The sequence below is a fragment of the Macrobrachium nipponense genome, chromosome 19 (assembly GCF_015104395.2).
Source record: "Macrobrachium nipponense isolate FS-2020 chromosome 19, ASM1510439v2, whole genome shotgun sequence".
NCBI classification, from domain to species: Eukaryota; Metazoa; Arthropoda; class Malacostraca; order Decapoda; family Palaemonidae; genus Macrobrachium; species Macrobrachium nipponense.
Window position 1 is genome coordinate 25,855,272 of NC_061088.1, and position 24,943 is coordinate 25,880,214.

General features: G+C 44.2%; 1 protein-coding gene across 2 annotated transcripts in view; it reads left to right on the top strand.

Moving 5' to 3' along the window:
• The window catches only part of LOC135215309 (RPA-interacting protein A-like), a 101,327-nt gene that overhangs the window by 42,512 nt on the left and 33,872 nt on the right, over positions 1–24,943 (top strand). For both annotated transcript variants that reach the window (XM_064249872.1, XM_064249877.1), the window contains exon 2: positions 19,168–19,331. In XM_064249872.1, the coding sequence (XP_064105942.1) occupies positions 19,168–19,331 (164 nt within the window). The remainder of the gene's footprint in view (positions 1–19,167; positions 19,332–24,943) is intronic.

Here is a 24,943-nt window from a genome sequence, read left to right on the forward strand (position 1 = left end):
GAAAGTCGAAAGTCGTACGGAGGTGTGGGGAATCCCCAACGGTCAGGCGTCCCTTCAGCAGGTTCTGTTTCGTTACAGTCTGCTCAGGACCGCTCAAATAGAAGCGTCCTACGAGATTGTTTCTCGTCGTCCGGTTCTCCTTCACCTAAACGAGGGTGGAAGGACTCGGATCTTTCTAGGCCACTGAAAAGGCATTGGAAAGAGCGCGCGTTCGACTCGAGCCCGGAGCGCTTCTCGGAGGAAGCTCCTTCTTCTATCAGAAGGCTAAGCTGGTTTCGACGCCTCCTATGAGATGTATTTGATGACGCACTCTTCAAGTTCTCCTGCTTATCTTCTATTGAAGAGGACGCTGGGGTGGCTTCCAAGAGGGATTTTGCTTGCAGTTTCAAGAGCAAGATTGCCTCTTTGGTTGGAGTTCTTTCAAGGGATCCCCCTCGCAAGAAGGACGCATAGACTTCCTATTAAGGAAGTTCTCGTCTTCTTTCTCCAGACCAGAACGTCAAGAAGCGTCCGCCAGACTTAGGACGTCTTCCAGGCAAGAAGAGTCGTACAAACGTCAGGATCTTTCCGAGCGAGTTGCTCGAGATCAGGATACGCTCAGGCCTGAGGCGCCAGCCAGGCGCAAGGCGCCAGTTAGGCGTGAAGATTCAGCCAAGCGCGAGGCGCCAGCCAAGCGCGAGGATTCAGCCAGGCGCGAGGCGCCAGCCAGGCGTGAGGAGTTGCGTGAGGCGCCAGACAAGCGCGAGACGTCAGCCAGGCGCGAGATGCCAGCCAGGCTACACGCTCCAGCCAAGCGTGAAGCGCCAGCCAAGCGCGAGGCGCCAGACAAGCACGAGGCGCCAGCCAAGCGCGAGGAGCTGTTCAGGCACGAGAAGTCAAGCAGACGCGAGACTTCTTTTAGACGTGAGAGAGAGTCGGTTCACTCTATGAGCCCCTCTCCTAGTAGGAGTTTGTCACCAGTAGAGAGAGAACGGGATGAAGATCCGCTCGTTTTTCAGGCCGATTCTCCACAAGGTAGAGAAGGAGATTCGGAAGAAGAGGGTGACGGGAGAGAAGGAGTCTCGAACTATAAAGTTCTAACTGACCTTCTTTTACGAGAATACGGAGATTCTTTAACTCCTGCCGCTCCTCCTTCGCCTCGATCACTGTTTTCGAGTGCGACTGTGCCTAAGTCTTCGTCGGTCTTGAAGATGAGACCTACGATCTCTATGAAGAGAGCGCTTCAGTCCTTAGACAAATGGATGTTGTCTAAGAAGGATCTGGGCAGGACCACCTTCTGTATGCCTCCAGCCATACTTTCTGGCAAGAGAGGTTTCTGGTACCGAACTGGGGAGAACATGGGCCTTTCTCTTCCAGCGGCAGCCGAAGCGGACTTTTCAACCTTGGTTGACTCGTCAAGGAGACACGCTTTGAATGGAGCTCGCGTGTTCTTGGGCTATTTCGGAGATACATCATCTCCTCAAGGGGCTCTTCCATATTTTGGAAGTGTTTAATTTCCTAGACTGGTTCCTTGGGGTGATGTCTAAGAAAGCTCATGACTCGGATGGTCTTGACCCCGAAGTCATTCTCAGTATTCTTGCTTGTATTGACAAGGCGGTACAAGACGGATCGGGAGAAATCTCCTCTCTTTTCGGAGCAGTACTCCTTAAGAAGAGGAGTATTTTTAAGTTCATTCCTAACCAAGGCGGTTTTCTCCCTCACAGAGAGCAGCCCTGGTTTTCGCTCCCATGTCTGACTTCCTGTTTCCTTCTCAGTTAGTGAAGGACATTTCTCGATCACTGACTGAGAAGGCGACTCAGGATCTTCTCCTGCAAACTGCAAGGAAGAAGAGACCTCTTGTTTCTGTTGACAAGAAAGGACCGACTTCTACGGTTCAGCCCTTTCGAGGAGGGCCGGCTCTCCAGAGCTACCTCTAAGAGAAGAGGTCTTGAGAGGAGAGGTAATGGCTCCTTCCCGTCCCTTTAAGAAAGGGAAGTGAGACAGACAGCCTCAAACCACCAGTGGGGGCCAGGCTTCTCGAATTTGCAGACGCCTGGTCACTCATAAACTCAGACGCCTCTTCCATGTCCATAATCAGGAAGGGATATCTTATCCCCTTCCAAGACAGTCCTCCACTAACGACCATTCCGCGGGAACTGTCAGCCAGATACAGGGACCCTGTATTGAGGATACTCTTCGTCTGATGGTGAATCAAATGTGGGACAAAAGAGCTATAGAACTGGTTCTAGAGCAAAACTCTCCGGGGTTTTACAATCTGCTTTTCCTGGTTGCGAAAGCCTCGGGGGGCTGGAGACCAGTTCTAGATGTCAGCGCTCTGAACAAGTTCGTTCGAAAGGAGAAGTTCTCTATGGAGACTTCGGCCTCAGTCCTTGCGGCGTTACGTCAAGGAGATTGGATGGTGTTCGCTGGATCTCCAGGACGCTATTTTCATGTCCCGATTCACCCTTCGTCGAAGAAGTACCTCCGTTTCATGACGGGGGGAAGGATCTTTCAGTTCAGGGCCTTGTGTTTCGGCCTATCCACAGCGCCTCAGGTCTTCACGAGCCTGATGAAGAATGTGGCGAGGTTTCTTCACCTCAAAGGCGTCAACATCTCTCTATATTTGGACGATTGGCTCATCAGGGCCAGAACAGAGAGACAGTGTTTGGAGGACCTTTTCTTTGACCCTAGACCTGATAAAGGCGTTGGGACTACTCGTGAACTCGAGAAGGTCACAGCTGATTCCCAGACAGAACTTGGTCTATCTGGGGATTCAGATTGGATTCTCGGGTTTTCGAGTATTCCTTCGCAAGAGAGAATCGTGAGAGGCTTGGAAAAAGTCTCTCTCTTCTTAGGGAAAGAACGAACTTCGGCGAGGGAATGGTTAAGGGGGCCGGCCGGCCAATGCCCTTTTTTAAGGACAGGACTTTGATATTCATACCACTTAATAAGGTGACTTGGGACATCTCCAAACCGCATATGATTTTTGCCTCTGACCTTCGGTTTTGTGACGCCAGGGCGATTATCCGAAAATAACATTTTTCAAATTCTATCTCCTCCCTTGATATTTAATATTAAGACCTGGGATTACTACCACTATACTGACCGGTGATGTAGCCTCCAATCGAATGGAGAGTTTTTTTCTAAAAGTCATTTTTTTGCTAGATATGAATTTTTCAATATGGTCAAAAAATAAACCCTATAAATCAGGAGAAAAAAATAATAAAAAAAATACGAAACAAAAATTGGAAAAAAGGGCTCTATTTGATTGTTCTATAATGTCTTTCTGAGTTATATACAAATTCCAATGTTTATAGCATTAACAAAAAAACTAAGTAGAAGATAGATTTTGAAGGTCAATAAGTATAGTTTTGAGATACGGGCGTTCAAAGTTTTCCTTCGTATTTCTAAAGACAAATATTAATAAATAATGATTATTATGAATGTATATTTGTTTTTTGTGTATTAATAAACCAAAACTATTTTATTTATCATAATTTAATCATAAATGATGATCCCTTTGCTCATATATCACAGCCTGGGGCACTGCTTGAGGCAAGATGGGGCACTCCTTCCTACGCAATTCTCTCTCTCCCTTCACTAACTGCTTATTACAGCAAATTTTCTTCTTTTGTGTGTTAGCGAGATGTTTTCCTTGTATTTTCCCTCTTTGGCATGATGAAATTCTTGCCCGAAACAAAGATAAACAAACGTAATGGCAAGAGAATGTCAAGAGGTGAAACTCGAAGGCGTACACTTTTTTTACAAAGACAATTTAATAAATCATGATTATTATGAATTTCATATTCCATTTTGGGTATTAAAAAACCAAAACTTTGTTATTTATCATAAATGAAGATCTCTTTGCTCAAAGATGGTAGCCTTAGGCACAGTGTGACGTGTGCTGTCAAGCAAGACGGGGGCGTTACTAAGCCAAACCCATCCCCACCTCTCTTCACTAACTACATATATTAGATATTCTGTAATAATACTTGAGCGTTTTTTCTTCGTCTGTATTTTAGTTTCGAGATGTTTTCCCTTGTCTTTTCCTCATTGGCATGATGAAATTCTTGCCGAAACATACATAAACATATGTGAAAGCAGGCGGATGTCAGACGTGAAATGGAATGTGCAGACTACTTGACTTCTGTGATCGCACTAACTCAGGACTGGACTTGGTACCTTGAGCCTGAAGTCTCCTTCTCGACTCGGGGAATGTCTACAGATGCCATTTCTCCCAATTTCTTTGACAATAATTATCAAAATTTACGATAATAGAAGAAATATTGCATTTTCTTGTACGGATCAATGTTTTAGGCTTATTGAGTTACGTTAACTAATTACCCTGTAACTACGAAAGTAAGAGGAGTTTTGACGAAATATTTCGTATACGTATTCTCAATTGCCATATGAAGCTCCATGAATTTTTTCATGACTTTGCATTTTTCGCCCTATACCTCCGTATATAGAGGTTCCGGCCGGCCCCCTTAAGCCTACTAGGCACCCTTTCCTCGCTCGAACAGTTCTTTCCTCTAGGAAGACTACATCTTCGCCCTCTTCAGTTTTTCCTAAGGAGATCGTGGAACTGGAAGACGGGACTTCTCTCCGACAGTTTCTCCTTCAAGGGAGATGAAACCACACCTGCAATGGTGGTTGTCCCCTCTAAAAGAGAACAAGGGAATTTCTCTGGAAGTGCCGAACCCAAACCGAGTGTTGTATTCCGACGCATCGGAGAAGGGTTTGGGGAGCAACACTAGGACGCCGAGAAGTGTCAGGCACCTGGAGGCAGCACAAGGTGTCCTGGCACATAAATTGCAAAGAACTTCTAGCAGTTCACTTAGCGCTAAAGTTCTTCGAACCCTTTGTGACGAACAGTGTGGTCCAAGTGAATGTGGACAACACTACAGCCCTGTCCTACATTCAGAAGCAGGGAGGAACACACTCAGGTGTCGCTCTACGAGATAGCAAGAGATCTGCTAATTTGGGCCTCACAAGAAAACATCGCCCTCCTAACAAGATTTGTTCAGGGGACGAGAAACATCAGGGGCGGACAGACTGAGCAGAAGCCAGGTCCTTCACACAGAATGGGACTCTTCATTCAGAGGTGTGTGCAGAGTCTTTGGGATCTCTGGGGCACTCCTCCCACGTAGATCTGTTCGCCACATTCCTTTCCAAAAGGCTGGAAGTCTTTTGTTCAGTGGTGGAAGACCCAAGAGCTCTCGTGGTCGACGCGCCCTTCCTGCTGGACCTGGTCTCATGTAGGACGAGGTTACGCCTTTTTCCCCCCCTTTCAAGGATCCTGGCGGGGACAAGTGTTGAGAAAGTTCGTAGCGTCCAACGGGACAAGGATGACCCTGATAGCCCCGTTTTGGCCAGCACAAGATTGTTTGCAGAGGGCTGGAGTGGACAGTAGACTTCCCAAGATCCCTTCCAAAAAGGATGGATCTTCTCAGACAGCCACACTTCGAGAGGTTTCATCAAAACCTCCCCGCTCTCGCTCTGACTGCCTTTCGACTATCGAAAGACTTGTCAGAGCGAGGGGGTTTTCTCGCGAAGCTGCAAGCGCTATCGCTAGAGCCCGCAGAGCTTCCACTAGACGAGTCTTATCAGTCGAAGTGGGAGGTATTCAGAAGGTGGTGCAAGTCTAAGAAGTTGTCCTCCTCCAGTACCTCTATAACCGAAATCGCCGATTTCCTGTTGTTCTTGAGAGAGGTCTCTCATTTGTCTGTATCGACAATCAAAGGATACAGGAGCATGCTGTCGGCAGTATTTAGAAACAGAGGCCTAGACATTGCTGACAATAAAGATCTGCACGACTTGATTAGATCGTTTGAAACGACAAAATCGAAGGAACTAACTCCACCCAGCTGGAACCTGGACGTAGTTCTCAAGTTCCTTTCGTCGGACAGATTTGAGCCTCCCCACGTAGCTTCGTTCAGGGATATAACAAGAAAATGCTTGTTTCTCCTATCTTTGGCGACAGCCAAAAGAGTTGGCTAACTTCATGCCCTAGAAGATGAAGTCGGCTTTAACAAAGACTCGGCCTTTTGCTCGTTTTTTAGAAACTCTGTTTCTAGCGAAGAATGAAACATCCATCGAATCCCTGGCCCAAGAGATTCGAGATCAAAGGCTTATCGAGTAGTAGGGAGAGAAACAGAGAGGTCTCTTTGCCCGGTAAGAGCCTTGAAGTTCTTCTTACAAAGAAAGAAACAAATGGGAGGCTCTAGACAAAGTCTTTGGTGTTCGATTAAGGACCCCACAAGAATCATGTCTAAGAACGCATTAGCTTTCTTCATTAGGAGCGTCATTACGGATGCTCACAAGTTCTGTCCTGACGACTCTTTCCGCTTTTAAGAGTAAAAGCCCATGAAGTTAGAGCAGTGGCGACGTCTCTCTCTTTTCAGAAGAATATGTCATTAAAGAAAATCATTGACACGACATATTGGAGGGTTGCAATTCAGTTTTGCATCTCACTATCTTAAAGACGTTCGCGTGGACCTACGAGAAATGTTTTTCTCTGGGACCATTTGTATCGGCGGATACAATACTGGGTACGGGAGCAAACACCAATCCTTAAATTTGTACATACCTTCTACTAGATATGTTCTAGATTCCTGCCGACAAAGAGGGCTTGGTGCTGCACTGGCGGACAGTCACTGTTGTTCAGTAAGGAACTCTTGTGATATCTTTTAGAGTATTTAAAATTTTTTTTGAGAATTTTTGTATAAATGAGTTTTCGTTTTCGAGTTATGGGTTTGTTTGTATGAGTTCGGGGATAACTCAGAGCAATTCTATATACTAACATGGTGGTTAGGATCAGGTGGTCGGGATTGGTTATGCTCCTTCACAAGGTGGTGTTGTCATAGAAGTGGTCCAGTACCCATTGACAAAGTCCTTTTAGGCTCTGCCGAGTAAGCGGTTCTTATACCCATCGACAGACCCACAAGAACTCTAGCCATAGATCTAATATCTCGCTAAAGTCTTGAGGTGATGCAGACTACCGGGCTACAGCCACGAAGTCTACCACCTATCAGGTAGGAACCAAGGTTTTTTCTTTTATACCTACAACATATGTTGTTTACCTGTCTATTCCATATTAGCTGTCTCTGACCCTCCACCAAAGGGTGCCAATCAGCTATGTATATATCTGACAGGTAAGTTCATTGTATGAAAATTATATGTTATAATACAATAAAGTTTCATACATACTTAACCTGGCAGTATATACGATTAATGGCCCACCCAGCCTCCCCGCAGGAGACAGGTGGAAGAGAGAAAATATGATAGAAAACGGGGATGGTTCCTAGTCCTGCCGCCCAGGGCAGGCAGGTAGATCACCTGACCTACCGGTAGCGAGTGGCGCGAAATTTGAATTTCTGTCGGGGACGACGGGGTCTTAGCTTAGCTATGTATATATCTGCCAGGTAAGTATGTATGAAACTTTATTGTATTATAACAATATCATATTTCTCCAGAGAAGAGAGAAAGAGAGGACTGTGCAATTATGTTTGTCTGTCTATCAATTCTTTTGCTGAGAGTGAGAGAGATAAAAGGAAGAAATAGAAACACCAAATGTATGACAAGTATCTTGTTAGAGAGAGAGAGAGAGAGAGAGAGTTGTCATTACATTATTTAAAAGAGAGAAATGGAATGATTATTGTATTTAAAATACTCAGATATGAATTTTGTACTTACAGTTAATAATAGTATTATTGGAAAATATTAATGATAAACTTATTACCTACATACATGTCCATGAAAATGATCTCATCTCAGTAAGAGAGAGAGAGAGAGAGAGAGAGAGAGAGAAGAGAGCGAGAGAGAGAGAGAGAGAGAGAGACGAGAGAGAGAGAGAGAGAGAGAATGAGAATACATAAAACCATTAAATTCGTTGACCATTGTATGGCATTGTTAAGCTTCGAGTGTCACTGGAGTTGAGGTAGAAAGGTAAGAATTTTCTTTTGAAATTAGTTATCGTATTATTACTACTTCTATTATTATTATTATTATTATTTGAAAATATAATAAACATGTGCATCTACCATAAAAATTCTCTCATCTCAGTAAGAAAGAGGAATTATCCTTACAAGTGAAATGGAAAGGTCATTTTCATCTCTTTAAAATACGACCATTATGAATTTTGTAATTAAAGTAGTATTTTATTATTATTATTATTATTATTAAATAACTGAAATTATCAATAAACATTTTACATTTACTAGTACCATAAAAATTCTTTCATCTCGATAAAAGAGAGAGAGAGAGAGAGAGAGAGAGAGAGAGAGAGAGAGAGAGAGAGAGAGTGTGTTTATCTCTCTCTGTTCCTCAAAAAATACTTATAACGCTTCCAGCGAAAGAGAGGGAGGGAGTTACCACTATGACACATTATTATTTGTGTGGCAAAAGAGAGAGAGAGAGAGAGAGAGTTAACCTTAATTAAAAGTGACATGGATAGATTAGTACGTATTGTATTTCTTTAAAATACTATCACATATGAATTTTGTAATTAGAGTTATTATTATTATTATTATTATTATTATTATTATTTTATTATTATTATTTGAAAGTATTAAAAAAAACAAAAATAGTACAAGTACATAAAAAATCTCGAGTCTCAGTAAATGAGAGACCAGTGATTGCAACACTGCAGCTCTTCCCCTCCTGGGCTGTCACAGAAACTTGATATATCTGACAAAACGTTTTAGTACCTGGATCTCGAGAAAGGGTTACTGAGAGAAGACTGGGATTTCCTTCATTCTTCCATAATTTTTTAAATATAAGCTAAAATCTTACTAATTCACTATGGTATCTTTAATGAATTGATATTATTGCTGTATAAATTAATATTAATATTTGAAAAAAAAAATCATTTATTTATCATACAAAAAAAACATACATCTTTGTAGTAGAGAGAGAGAGAGAGAGAGAGAGAGAGAGAGAGAGAGAGAGAGAGAGAGAGAGAGAGAGAGAGAGAATTATTATTTTTATTATGTGATATTATTTCAACTTATTAAACTTACTAATACAGTATTAATCAAAATTAATATTTGAAAATTAGTAAATCATTTTTGTATTATAAAATGTATTTTCTGGGCTCAGCTCGTGTCGCTGCGCGAAATATCCTTTAATCTATTATTTCTAGGGTAAATGTACTAACACATACCAGAGAATAAATAAATAAAGAAAAAGTCAGTATAACTGACTCGCTCACCCTCCCAGAGAGTGTCGGTATGAACACTATGGCGAGTGAGACCACTACACGAGCCAAATGCCAATAGAATTCTCCACTACAAAATCCCCCAAGAGGGGAGCCGACCACAGAGTGGGCAGCACCTACTACTACTACTCCATCCATGCTGCCGACTGCTGCGCCTCTGGTGGCCATCCTTTTCAGTTAGCGCACACGATACACACGTGCCATTTTCTTCTCTGTGTTTTTGTGCCCTTTCTTTTGGATTTATTACCATGGAACGTGCAGCCATCGCAGCAGCTAAGTTAAGTACTCAGTGTTTATTGCTATTTGGTTTTTCCGGCCCTGAGCACGTATTTGCCGTTTTTTTTAGGTATAAATACGATCTCTAGGTCGGAAGCATTGGCAGCATGGTTCTGCCTCGTGATGGGTCCGTTCTGGGTCGCCCATACCCAGAGCATCCCCTGTCTTTGTACGCTCTATTTTATTATCCGCTTTGTTTAGGGTAAGGTCTACACGGTTTTGTCATGCATGCATGTCTTTTACCTTATGTAGGCTCTTCCATCCAGACCCTAGCCACGGCTCTTAGTATCGGCCTCGGCTAGCTTTGAGTGGTAGACTTGCCTTCGGGTTAGTCGTACACTCCTGGATTTTTTCTCCTACTATTTTGTTTTCTTTCTTTCATTTTATTATTCATTTTATTATCTATGTGATATTGTTAGGTTAGTTAGGCGTCTGGCTCGCTTAGCCTAGGTCACGGCCTATTGGGCCTTTATGTTACCGCTTGTCAGCTCGGTTGCTTCCCGATAGCATCTCGCTGATCAGTTGGTTATGTTTTGTAGGCTTAGTTGTTGTTCTTATCGCCCCCGTGGTCACTATGTGATCACGAGGCAGCCAGACGCCTGTCCAGCCTCCAACCTTTCCCCCCTCCCGCTCTTCCATAGGGTCGGGGGGGGTGGCTAGGCCTGCCCATGCTCGCTCCGCATACCCGAGCCTGCCTCCCTCTCTCCCCCCAGGCGGAGGGGGTAGAGGGACGGGACAGACCCAGACTGGACTCGACCTCTCCGGCTCTCGGTCCGGTCGGATGGTAAGGTGGGGGGGACTGGCCTTTCCCCCTCTCCATTACTACTCCGTCGCTCCGTTACTAGCCCGAGTCTGTATGCCCCCGCTCTTTCCCACCTTACTAGGGCTCCTTTACCATCTAGCGGAAAGGTGCTAAGTCTACCCCACGGGGTGGACCGGACATACAGTCGGTCCCTTCTAACCTCTCCGTTTCACTGAGTTATCACTCCGCCACGCACTGGACTTAGTCCGGTACGTTCGAGCTTTTAGGTTTAAGATGTTAAGTTTATTTTAAGTACCTTAAACCATTCCCCCCTCCCTTCCTTTTCCCACGGATACCTCCAGGGTTTATAGCCTATTCAGGCTAGTAAGGGAGGGGCTATGCCCGAATTTTTTCCGAGCTCCGGCATGCAACGGAGTTCTTCTGTCCTTTAGCTGTAAGTGATATTCTTTAAGATACTCATGTGTCTTTCCACTTACAGACCACCAACTGTGAGCATCCGGGATGCGCCGCCACACTTCAGGACCCGTGTGGACACGAAGTTTGCCGGTCCCATGCTCCATGCGCGACTCCGCACGGGGACATCCAGGTCTGGTACCATGAGACGTGTACCATATGTTACGATCTGGTGAGCCAGCTTTTAGACGGGGTAAGTATTCCATCTCCGGTAGCTGGTCCGCATCTGTTATAGTGCTTAAGTTTTCATCAATCACTCTAACTTAAGGAAAATTCAAGGGCCTTGTAGCCCTATAACGTTTAAGTATGCTTTAAGTTAGCTTAGTTTTAAGGTTTATTCTTAAATCTAATCAATACCCTCTCTTCCAGGCGCCGGCAGTGAGGGATACCGCACTGGCAACCCGCGGGCCTGGGTCGGCGGTTTCGGGAAGAACGCCGCCAAGGTATGCCTACATCCTGGAGAAAAGGTTGGCGGTACTAATCTTCCCCGGAGGCAAGGCGACAGGATACGTCGACCCAGTAGAGGCGGCCCCGACTATCGCCTTCATCCAGCAAAACAGCTGGCTGCCTCATTGACTGACCAAGGCCAGGACATCTCCTCGGAAGTCGCGACGTTGGATATTAATGAGAACCTATGGTAGGTGTAGACGACCTGTTGGTCGAGGTAGGTAAGGTGGACACCCAAGGTATACCCTTGGGCGTAACTGTTTCTTCTACTCCTGCAACCTCTCCATCCTTCCAAGGCTTTACGGGTGATGAATGTATATCCTCCTGACGCTTCGGTTAGACCCAAGGTCAAGGGTCAAGCAGTGAAATCCCTTGACAAAGACGTCGTCGTCGTCTTAAGAAGACAGCTTCGGCGTCATCCTCCTCTCGTAAGTCTCCGGCTAGGAATCCCGGAGCAGACAGATCTAAAGCTTCTGGGTCAGGCTCTAAGTCCTCGAGGAGGTAAATCCTCCAGAGAGAGATCTCACACTCCGGCAGAGTCGTCAGTTCCGCTCCCACCCTTGGTTCCAATTCGAGCCACCCCTCCACCTCCGCAGCAGCTCCGGCTTTTGGACTCCAATGCTGGCCTGTTACAACAGGTGGGCGACCTGGTTGGGTCTCTAAAGAGTAGCATGGAACAAATGATCTCTCGGTTGTCGGATAGGATTACTTCTCAAGACTCCATTATAGCCGGACTGAGCCAAGCTCCTCTAGCCTCTCCTCCACCTTTCAATACAGGTGGAGCCCAGCTTCCCCCGTATGACTCTCTACCTCCGTTCTCGAACAAAAACCCGTGGAGAGTAGCGTCCATACGCCCCCTTCCAAGACGGACTCATTTCTATACCGGAATTTGGAACTCGAAGGATAGAGGACTTCGAGTTCTACCCGGAAGACCTTCAGCCTCCGTTCATCGGCTACGCAAGGCTCACCGCCTCAGCCATGATTCGAGATGATAGGGTACCAAAGGAGACGGTCCTCTATTCACGTGACCAGCTCAGAGAGAATGGCTCAGGTGTTTAGAGGACATGGATTGTTTCTAATACGAAAATCCAACCTTTCAAGAGTCCCTTTACGATCTTCACGATGGATGAGAGTACCCCGCTCCCTTTCCTGACAAAGATCGCGACGTCTACCATTCCAGCGGCCCAGAAGGGGGACCCATGCCTCAACTGAAGGAAGCAGATCCTACTTCTCCGTTACTTCCTTCAGCCGGAGAATTATGGGAAGACTTACTGAACACCTTCTCAGCTGGCAAACTCAAACCGGGACTGTGCTATGGAGCAGTTTGGTGAAAAGCTACCCAGGCTTCCAGATAGCCTTATTCAGGCTGAATTTGATGCTAAATCGCGATTAGCCAGATCGATTAATTCTATGGCTATGACCGAGGTGGCCACCATAGCCTATGGTTCAGAACCGCTTTTCAAACTTATGACCAAATCCCTGACTCAAACGTACAGTCAGATATGTTTGAGTTTGCCACTGCTAGGACGAATTGTAGGAAGCATGTCCTACAAGAAGCAACCATTCGGCACGAGCCGAATAGGTTACTCTCGTCGAACATCTGGGGAGCAGATCTCTTCCCAGAAGCAATGGTGAAGGAAGGTCCAGGTCAGAGGCTACGAGGTTGAACCAGAGCCTTAAGGACCGTTGGGGCCTTACGGCTAAGAGGAGGCAAGATCTAGCAGCTAGAGGTAAAGGGCAAAGGAAACCCAGACGTTTCCAGCCCTACCAGAAAAGCAGCCACGCTTTTCTCAGCAAGTTCGGCGGTTCCCCCTTAGTGCAAACAGCCCAGCCTTTCCACTTCAAAGGCTCAATCACAGCCAATTTACGTAATCTCCCCTCAGCCTCAGCCCTCCACCTCTTACGCCATCTCTCCAGCTTACAATCAAGCCTTCGAGAGTCAATCTTCACAGAAGTATGACCGCTCGGGTAAGGGAGGCAGAGGTAAGCGTTCCTTTCGTGGGAGAGGATCGGGAGGTCCCTTTAATAGGGGAAAACACTTCAGAGGAGGCCGAGGAGGTTACCAGAACCAATGAAGAACTTCAGGTAGGAGGGAGGCTGTTTCACTTTCGCCACCGGTGGAACTTCAGCAAGTGGGCTCAGAGCATTGTGTCAAAAGGCCTGGGTTGGAGCTGGTTAACGAACCCACCCCCATCCAGGCCTTTCCGTCAACTTCCTTCCAAAGAACTGACGGAGTATGCGGAGGATCTCCTTCAGAAAGGAGCTATAGCGAGAGTCAAAAGATTAAAATTTCAAGGTCGCTTGTTCAGCGTGCCAAAGAAAGGCTCACAAAAAAGAAGAGTAATCTTAGACTTGTCCCGCTTAAAACTTAGCCATTCGCTGCGACAAGTTCAAGATGCTCACGATCTCGCAGGTGCGGGACTTACTCCCCGTGCCGGGGCCGTCACCACCTCTATCGATCTTACAGACGCTTACTATCATATCCCTATTGCAAGACACTTCCGTCCTTATCTAGGCTTCAAGATAGGAGACCAGACATTCTCCTTCAAGGTAGTTCCTTTCGGGCTCAACGTAGCACCCAGAGTGTTTACGAAGCTGGCGGAAGTAGTTGTTCAACAACTCAGATCGCAAGGGGTTATGGTAGTAGCAAAAAAATATCTCGACGATTGGTTGATCTGGGCTTCAACAGTCGAGGAATGCAACAAAGCAACACTGAAAGTGATTCAGTTCCTGGAATATCTAGGCTTCAAGATAAACAGGACCAAGTCAAGACTCACTCCAGAGTCAAACTTTCAGTGGCTAGGCATTCAATGGAATCTATCCTCCCATACTCTGTCGATTCCATCGTCCAAGAGGAAGGAAATAGCGAAGTCAGTCAAGCAATTTCTGAGTCACAAACTGGCTTCAAGAAGGTCTCAGGAAAGGATCCTGGGTTCTCTCCAGTTTGCATCAGTGACGAACATCCTAATGAAAGCCAAACTGAAAGACCCTAACCAGAATCTGGCGCTCACGAGCAAAATATCAGGTCCAGGGACAAATTGTCCTCAGTCCCTCTGATTCTAAAGAATCGACTTCGGCGTGGGCGAAAGTCAAGAACCTATCGGTGTCAGTGCCCTTCAGTTTCCTCCTCCAGGGATCACTATCCACACCAGACGCTGCATTAAAGCGGTTGGGAGGATATTCCCAGTTCAAAAGGTTCAGGGAACGTGGTCACCTCAGTTCCGTCAGTTCCATATAAACGTACTGGAGGCAATGGCACTGTTCTTGACTCTAAAAAGTTACGTCCGCCAAAGTACTCCCACATAAAGCTAGTCTGGACAGCGCAGTGGTAGTACATTGTATAAACAGAGGAGGCTCCAAGTCACGTCATCTAAAACCATGTCATGGTAGCCATTATTCTCCCTGGCGGACAAGTTCAGTTGGCATCTCCCTCCACCCATATAGCTGGAGCGAGAAACGTCATAGCAGATGCTGCTATCCCGATCAGTACCTCTAGAGTCGGAATGGTCACTGGACAACAGTTCGTTCCAATGGATTCTTCAGAGAGTTCCAGGTCTACAGGTAGATCTCTTCGCATCCCAAGCGAACCACAAACTCCCGTGTTTATGTGGCCCCCAACCTGGACCCCTCTGGCCTATGCCACGGACGCCCTGGCTCTAGATTGGAACAACTGGGAGAAGATTTTATGTCTTTCCTCCGGTGAATCTTCTCATGAAAGTGTTAAACAACTCAGGACATTCAAGGGTCAAGTGGCTCTAGTAGCCCCAGACTGGCCGAAGAGCAATTGGTACCCTCTCATCCTGGAACTGGGTCTCCGCCCTCTTCGGATCCCCAATCCCAAGCTCTCCCAGTCAGTACAAACGAAGACTGTGTTCGCTTCCTCAGGGATTCTCAAACCCTAACTTTATGGATTTCATGAAGTTTGCAGCGAAAAGGGATGCGAATATTGACCCTCAGAATATTCTTCTTCTTGGAATCAGATAAGAGAGATTCAACTTTGAGACAGTATGATGCTGCTGTCAAAAAGTTAGCAACCTTCCTGAAAGAATCAGATATTAAGATCATGACAATCAATTCAGCTATATCCTTTTTCAAGAGAAAAGATCCTTATTGAAAAAAGGCTTAGCAGCTAGCACAATTACGACAAACAAGTCAGACCTTGAAAAAGATTTTTCAATTTGGGTTCAACATAGACTTGACAGATTCCTACTTCTCGTCTATTCCCAAGGCCTGTGCTAGACTTAGACCTTCTGTAAGGCCTACGTCAGTATCATGGTTCTTAAACGATGTTCTAAAACTGGCTTCAGAAACCAATAATGACACATGCTCATTTATAAATGCTTTTAAGAAAAAACCCCTATTTTATTAAGCTTGGCCTCAGGAGCTAGAATTTCAGAAACTGTCGGCTTTTATCCAGAGATCCGGATCATATTCAGTTCCTTCCCACATGGGGGAAGTGCTACTTTTCACCGGAAAAACGTAGCTTTTTAGCTAAGAATGAAGATCCTTTGATGAGGTGGGAACCATGGAAGGTACTACCACCCCTTCCACAAGATATATCTCTTTGCCCAGTTCAACTTTACGAGCCTTTCTATCTAGGACCTCCTCATCCTCATCGGGTCCTCTCTTTAGGAGAGAAAAAGTGGTACTTTTATCTATTAAAGGCATCAGGCAACAAATTCCTGTACTTCATTAAACAAGCCAATCCTGACTCTTTCCCAAAGCACATGATGTCAGGGCAGTAGCCACCTCAATTAACTATTTCCAACATATGAACTTCGATGAGTTGAAAAAGTATACTGGATGGAAATCACCGACAGTGTTCAAACGTCATTACTTAAAGTCTTTGGAAGCCCTGAAATTTTCAGCAGTTGCAGCGGGTAACATAGTTTCCCCTGACTCTGACTAATCCTTAGTAGAAGATTCAGTCCTCCTTTCTACCTACCTCACCCAAACAGTTCGTCTATTCCTGCTTGTTCATTTACGATCACTTGTGTCTTAGCTGCTTTGATGATGATATAGTGGGTGTCCCTTATTTTTTTGCTAGGACACTCACATTTGTGATGATTACTGATCTCGTGGATGTCATCTCCTTATTTTTATTTTTTGCTAGGAGATACATCTTATTATAATGGTTACGGGTTTGTATATTAAGTCATATACATTCTTTATATTTTATTATTGTTGAGTTTGTTTTATTCAACTTGTATATTAATTGCTTTAGATTGTTTTTTGATACATAAGCTTTACACAGATACCATTGTTGTACATATATGATATTTCTCCTGTATATATGTATATTACCGTTAAGTTAAGAAATATATTAGCATTAAGTATAATTAAGTAATATTCTATTTGTAATCACTGTGTATATGTATCTTTATTAGCAATTATATTGATTTATTTTTAATTTTATTTCTTTTATTGAGGGACCCTTTATATTTTGTTGAATTTCTTTACAATCTTGTCTATTTCTCTGGTACGATTTCGCGCAGCGACACGAGCTGAGCCCAGAAAAGAAAAGGGATTTTGACGTAAGGAAAAATCTATTTCTGGGCGATTGGCTCGTGTCGCCAGCGAAATCCCGCCCTACCCATCCCATCGCCAAGATTGTCTGCTAACTTCAGGATGGCCACCAGAGGCGCAGCAGTCGGCAGCATGGGATGGAGTAGTAGTAGTAGGTGCTGCCCACTCTGTGGGTCGGCTCCCCTCTTGGGGGATTTTGTAGTGGGAGAATTCTATTGGCATTTGGCTCTGTGGTAGTGGTCTCACTCGCCATAGTGCATACCGACACTCTCTGGGAGGGTGAGAGATCAGTTATACTGACCTTTTTCTTTATTTATTTATTCTCTGGTATGTGTTAGTACATTTACCCTAGAAATAATAGATTAAAGGATATTTCGCTGGCGACACGAGCAATCGCCCAGAAATAGATTTTTCCTTACGTCAAAATACCTTTAGTCATGAAAATAAACATCAAAATACACTAATTAGTGATTATTTTCGTTGGAAAATACAAAGAGAGAGAGAGAGAGAGAGAGAAACTGCTAAACTATAAAGGATTCTTATCATAGTATGCGTTTTTTAAAAGCGTCGTAAACTCGGAGCATCGGAAGCGTCAGCGTCGTAACCTCAGAACAAGCGTCGTAACCCAGGGCGGATTTTTCAATGAATATTTAAGAAAAAGCGTCGTAACCTCAGAACGTCATAAGCCGGACCGACCTGTCGTAACCTGGGGACCGCCTGTATATAGGGTTCAGTTTACAAGCTTAGATTAGTATGTAACCTTGCTGCAATTCCTGCTCATGATTAATGGCATTCTAGATCAAGTTAGAATCGGATGCTTTAGGAGATATGAAGCTCTTGGTTAGATAGAACCTGTGCCCAATGTAAGTTAGGTAATGGAAGGTAAAGTCAAGATGTATCCTTATACTGTAACTGGCTTGTATGCGGTAACGTTTTTTGTGACACTGATTATGGACAGACCATGCATTCTTCCAACTGCTTATCTTGTGATTTATCTGGTGATGGGGGGTGGGGGGAGGTTAGTGTTTTCAGTGCACTTCATGTGGTACACTGTAGGCATTACTTAAGGTTCTTTGCTGCAGCCCCTTCCATTCCTATTACTGTACCTCATTCATATTCTCTTGCTTCTCTCTTGCTATCCACCCTCTCCTAACAGTTATATCATAGTGAAACTGCAAGGTTTCCTCTGGTTACACCTTTCAATTCTTTCTACACTCAATTTCCTTTTCAGCGCTGAATGACCTCATAGGTCCCAAAATTCAATATTCTAATTCTTGTGATTTACATGCTGTACCATTCTTGTTGATGCAGTTTACTCTGTAGGTTTTCCCAGACCCTCAAAAACTTGTTTCTCACAAGGGTCTCTTCTTTCAAGTTATACATATAGAGGTCTGGGGAAACCCTGATCAGTGCAAACCAGTGACAATGGTCAGAAATACATAAAACGAAAGACAAGCATTGAGAAAAACTTGTGGTTCATTTATGTGGCAAGATGTTAAAATGTCATCTAACTAGGATGCCAATGTCTAGGACCATGTGAAATTAGGCTATCCTAGAAATAAAGACACCACCCTACTTACAAGCGAGTTACGTTCCAGACGGCCATTTTTATGTTGAACTTGGCTCCTGTATAGTCAGACGGTGATGTTCCAGGTACCATAAGACATCGTTGTTGGCGTACGCACAGAAAATATGGCCTACACTGAATGTTCCAGGTATTCCATCTCTCACAGCATTCCTCTGCAACCTGAAGGAGGAGAAGCAGGGATTACCACCCTTTGAGTGTGCTGCTGCTGCTGCATCTACAGCTGCCTCCGCTTCATTATCTTTGAAGGAGGGAGATCCTCTTTTGGTAGTGGTCCTCCCATTGGGTGTTTTATCATGTAAAATTAACAAAGAAAATAAAGTAAATTAGCAGAAGTAAGCACTTTAGCTATCACCTCGTATGCACAGGAATTGCCAGATCTCACCGATTCCTTGCTATACAATCTGATTATTTTTAGCCGGTTTTCCATCTGGCGCTAAGATTTATCCTATTGTTAAGACCTCAGGTTTGTTAGCTCTGAAAAATACAAATTGATTAAAAATTTGTCATGTCTTGAATGTAGAAATAAGAAAGTAGAAAATATGAAAATAATAAATATGGAGGAGGGTATATCAAGATGTCACCATGCAACTTTTGTTCTAATTAATTAACTTATCCAACACACATTTTTAGGAAACAAAAATGTTATGAAAATAATTGTTCTGGAAATTTAGAAAAGCCTTTGCCACATTGCAGGGGTTGTGGCACAACTCAAGGTTTGAAAATTGAATGTGGCATACACGGGTCACTACCACATTCATCCATCATTTAGAACAAAATTAAAAGAAGGGATGTGGGTAGCTGTCAGATATGTTAATACGTACCTTAGTGTACTAGTGTATGAAAATGTTGCTCTCATGTAAAATTTTTTGTATTTGTTTTACAAACATTAAAACAATATAAACATGTTTGTCTTTTTAGAGATGCATGGAACGTTTGAGGGCCAGTCGGTCACAGCTGGTGGATCGGTTTCGCTCGGCTGGAGAACTAAATGTTGACAGCATAACTAAGACAAAAATGGCGCAAGATATTATGGAAGTGGAGTGGACAGCCATGAATAATTCAAATGGATTACTCAATTCTAAGTAGGACATTGTTTATTGTATATCTACAAATTAGATGATTGCTTAAAATTTCTAATCCATGCTTATGCATGAGTAGAAAATTATCTGGTTTTGTAATAGTAAGATCATAGTTGTAGTAATAGTACTGTAGTGAGGTGAATTAGAAAAGTAAATTGATTTTGTTTGCATTGTTTGTGTTGATCAGTACATTGCCTTTGATGGGATAGACCTTTTAAATACTAAGCTACTAATTCAGCAAAACGTTTCAATTACATACCAAGAATTGGTTTGTCATTCTCTAGTGTTCATTGTGGTCTCAATTGACGTTTACTTTATAAAGTGCCCCATTTTACATGCTAATGAAGCATACTGCAGATGCTCCAGTAACTAGGATAACATTATTATAGCTCTTGCTATAGTTTTGAAGGAAAGAGCTATAGTTTTGAATGAAAAATTTTTCTTCAGCATTTGATTCTTAGTTGTTCCTTTAGAACGTTTATATAATTGCATGTTTAGAATTGTATTCATTTTTTGCTCTATTTAGAATTTATAGTGGTTTATTTAAAAGGCAGTGAATTTTATCCTGAAAAACAACTTGAATCACATTTATTATAGCTTTACAGTAGCAAAATTATAATGATCTTGGAACTGTATAGGTGTTGGAAGAAAAACAGCATTTACAGAGTTGGGGCAAACTTGGATGCTGTACAGATAAAATTGTTCTTCAATATGCCCAGCAATATAGATTGGAATACTGCATAATTTAGAACTTACATGCTATGATAAAATTGTTCAGCAAGATGTTCTTTAAGTTGCACAAAAATATTAATTGAATTGCTATGAGTAATGGTGAGTTGGCGTCCATTACCAGGTAACAGACATGAAAAAAATCAGTTTTGTACATGCAACTTCCCCGGCAGATATATACTTAGCTTATGTCTCTGACGTCCGACAGAAATTCGAATTTCGCGGCACACGCTGCAGGTAGGTCAGGTGATCTACCCCCCTGCCGCTTGGTGGCAGGAATAGGAACCATTCCCGTTCTAGAACCAGATTTTCTCTGCCGCGTAGTGTCAACATATGTTGTTGCTACCTCCTGACTTGATTTTCGTTTTTCATCGCCATCGATCTTCTGGGCTGTCTTGCAGGGAAGTCTGGGTCTTTGGTTCGGCATACGCTTTTATTAACTTTTAATGAATTTGGCTTCGAAAATTTCGAAGAATATATGACGTGTAACTACCGAAATTTTCGGTAGACACTCATAGTTTGCAAGAAAGGGAAATATTGATATTTATTCATTAATACGTGTAATAAGTGTTAGAATTGATTGAGGAAATATACGGACTTCCTTACTTTAGGGAGTCAGTAAAGCATGTAACTAGATACTTTAATTTTAAAAGTTTTTTGGGAAACTCGTTTACTAACGAGCAAATTAGAGTATTACAGTACTAGTAGTGTTGCATCCTCATCACCTTCTTACTTCGCAGGAACTTCAAATTCATAATTGCAATTTGAAGACAAGGATTTTGGCTCAAAATGCGAGCTATTGAAAGGTAAGAAGTGATTACTAGTGTTCCCCATTGCAGTGGAGGGTGCGTCTGATCGGCTCTGTCTCGCTCCCAGGCCTAGACCTCTTTCAAGCTCCCAAGCCCAGGGCGGGGAGAAGGAATGTCGAAAGCGTAGGAGGTTTCAGAGAATCCCACGGTTCAGGCGTCCCCACGGGCAGGTTCTGTAGAGCGTCCAGACTGCCAAGGATAGCCATTGAAAAGGCATCCTTAAAAAAGTGAGTCTCTTCATCTTACATCCGAAAAGACGAAGAATGTATATGTTTTGATGATTCTAGCGTTGTTTCTGAAAACTAAGAGAACACTGAGCAAGAGCCAGCCAGGAACTTAGGAAGCCGCGTTCCAGCAAGCTAGCGTGAGCCACGTTTCCAACAGCCAGCAGCGATCAGCGATCCGCCTTGATCCAGAAAAACAGACTAGCGCGAGCCGCGTTCCTACAACCAAACGCGAGCCGCGTTCTAGCAACTGAGCGCGAGCCGGCGTTCTAGAAAATTTTTCTTGGCGCAAGGCGCCCTCAAAGAGACGGCTAGAGCAAGGAGCCTTATAGTACAGTGGCAATCAAGAACGATCCTTCCATTGAACGTTCCGGGCAAGAGGCTCTTTCTAAAAGGGTCTAGTAGGTCGCTCGGAACTATCAGGGCGCACGGGACCTTCCACGCAAGCGAACGTTCCAGGAGCGAGTCTCCTTTCTAGCGGTGCGGAACTTCATTCCAGGCGCGCGGAACTATCCAGGCGCTAGGCGCAAGGAGCCAGGCGCCAGAATATTCCAAATCTTCTTATGAGAGAGAGGTCAGTCGCGAGGCTCCTCTTTGAATTTTTAACTTGAGCAACTTTCCCCTGGCAAAGGTGCAAGATGTCGCACAGGCGGCCGTCGCGTTTTGTCAGAAGGATTCTGATACTAAGAGAAGCCATTTTTATGCATGACACTTACCTGGCAGGTATATATACAGCTGTATTTTTCTGATCCGACAGAATTTAAAAAACTTCGACACACGCAGTGGTCGGCCAGGTGGTTAGTACCCATTCCCGCCGCTGGGAGGGGGGCGGGTATCAGGAAACCATTCCCATTTTTCTATTCATAAATTTTCTGTCGCCGGTACTGAAACACCTGTTTTTCAGTACCTCCGGCTTAGGATTTTGGAAACTTCATTTGCCGCTAAGTATCCTAATTGTCTTTTAATTTTTTTATTTACTTGGATTTGTTGGCTAGGCATACGCTATCTTAAAATTGATTTGAATTTGATTCATTTTTGCATAGATATCTGAATCTAGTTAGGCTAGTTCGAGGGTGTTGTCTGCAAAGATAGGGTGTGGCTACCGAAAGCTTCGGTAGTCCGCACTTGGGGGGCGCAATTAAATCAGTAAAACATGTCTATTTCCCGTAAGGAAAAAGTATGATTCGTATGTACGCAATTAATCAGTAAACGTGTCTAATTCCGTAAGGAAAAAGTTGTTTAGTATGTAGCAATTAATCAATACGAAAGTCAGGGTAGTGATACTGCTAAACCTTCCGGAGACTTTATTTTGCCTAAACGCTTGTAGTATGGCTACGGGTTATGGACTATGGTCTGCGAGAGGTGACTCGCTCTCCTTCATTGTTGTTGTGAAGAGTTCTACTTCTGTTTTTTTTGTTACGCCTAACCCTGTAATGTTGCCTTCGGGCCCTCAAAACAGTGTCTGTAGAGGTTATTGCCCTTTCTCTTATACTATTTCGATTCGTAACTTAGAATCGAAAGTGCTTGCTTTAGAGAGCAATAGTGAAGTGGCTAAGTGCAGTGACAGTGCCCCATTGTGTAGTGGAGGGTGCGTCAGATCGGCCTTGGAACGCCTCTAGGTCTAGACCTCTGTCGAACTCCCAGAACCAAGGGAGAGGGCATGTCGACAAAGCCGAAGGAGGGTTACAGGGAACCCCACCGATCTGGCGTGCCTTCGGCAGTTTCTGATGAAAATCCCCAGACTGCCAAAGTGCGTGCACATGCACGAATCCTGAAGGATTGCTTCTCGTCCTCCGAGGCGTCCTCCCCGCACAAGGGTTTGGAGCTCTCTGAAGGACTCGCGCCCTCTAAGAAGCTTTATAGAAGAGGACGCTTCACGTCCCTCTCCCTCGTTATGTTTCAGTGAGAAGTAAGAAGGCGAAAGTTGCCTGATCACGTGTACGTCTTTCCACCAAGAAATATGAAAAAGAAGGCAGTTTCTCTCGCTTGTTTTGACGCCTGTCAGGAGCGTGACGCTTTTCTGCACGCTTATTTGGACGATCGCTTGAACAGGGACGCTCGGATGGACGCACGCACAGTGGACGCTGAGTCCTCGCCAGGGCCGCCCGGAGCGCGCACTGGACGCGAGGTCCTCGCCATTGGACGCCGGAGCGCGCACCAGACGCCGAGCGTCCTCGCCAGTGGACGCCGAGCGCGCCAGGACGCCGAGCGTCCTCGCCAGTGGACGCCGCGCGCACCGAACGTTTCTGTTGAACTCTTCAAGCTCTTGTTTAAGATTTGAGCCTCAAGAAAGTGAACAGAACTTCGTCTTCGAACCCAGCAAGACCTCGGGTTTCGTGAATTCAAGAGGTCTCTGTCAATATTTATATTGCTTTTCGCAAAGGTGGATGGAGTTAAGGAAAGCTCAAGGGAAGATCTCGTTTTCTCTACCTCAGTCAAGACTTTGAGATAAGAGAAGTTACGGGTTATGTAAAGGCTCGCGTGACTGAACGTCAGGATTTTCGGCAACGTTCAGTAGGATTCTTGCAAAGGCACTCATCAAAAGGACGCTCTTCAGGGAAAGCGCAAGACAGGACTTCCTTTGCCATTACTGCCAATAAATTTAAAGCTTTTTTTTAGACCATCTGAAAGGGTTTTTCAGAGGATAGATTTTGTTATTAGTTTCTAGTCGAGACTCCATGCCGATTGAACATCGTCGTTCTTTCACCTACCGTAAGCCCAGTCTCTTAACAGGATTCTTGTCCCTTCCTTGTTTGAGACGGGAATAACGAAAAATAAAAGGCTTGACTTCCTGGATTCGTTTGTTCAATTCAGTGACTTTCCCCCATTTGACAATATACTACGTTTTTGTCAAGTAAGTGGGTCTCCCCTCATTGACAAAATATCTCTCTGTACCGTTAATGGGTTAGTTCTCATTGACAAACATCTCATTAACTTGATATTGCGTAAGCGAATAAGGACAAGGTTCGGAAGAGCTCTCATTCCTCATTCGCAGACTAGTACAAGAAATAGACTTGTAGACTACGTCAATGAACGCTTATGTCCAGTATCTTAGAAGCTTGAGCTGTCTGCTTCGATTCTCTAAGTTGTTTTGTTCATGAAACTTGCCTGTCAGATATGTATGTAGCTGTATTTCCGAATTCAGCTATATATGTCTGCCAGGTAAGTATGAAAAAAACTTTATTGTGATAATATATATTTTGCCTTGCGTTATTTTACTACTGGTTGGTTCAAGTCATATACGCTTGCTGTAGTTACGATTCGGAGGGCAACCGAGAGCTCTATTGGCTATTATTTAAGGACATTTAATCGTTACTCCTGCAGCCTTCCGGGAGTTTCCGATTTATCTTTTACCGATGTATGGTAGTGTTCTGACGACACAAACGCATCTATATATTTAGCGTTGTCGGTTGCGCTTTAAATATACCAGTTTCAGAGTCTTTCTGCTCAATAAATAACGGACCGATCTCTTTCGTAGAATAGGGTAGCTGGCAAACCCAGACATAAAGTTAGAGACGACGTTCGTAAGCTGCTGGCGGCTGCTGTCACGCTGTGTCTGACTCTGTCCTCCAGTCCATCCGAGCCAGTAACAGATCGTGCGCTGTCATGCGCGGTAGGTTACGTCTCCTCTCTCCTGCGGGATTGACTGACTAACCTATCTCGTGCTAGCGGTTGCGTCTCTCCTGCGGATGACTGACTGACTGTGATCGTCCTACAATCACGGACTTTAGCCTACGATGAGGGGATTTCTTACGTGAATGAAATAAACGTTGCATTCGTTTTGCTTACTATGTTCAACAGAGTTTATCTCTTAATCCTTTCGGTTCTCGTTACCGCACTGGTATAGAACTAC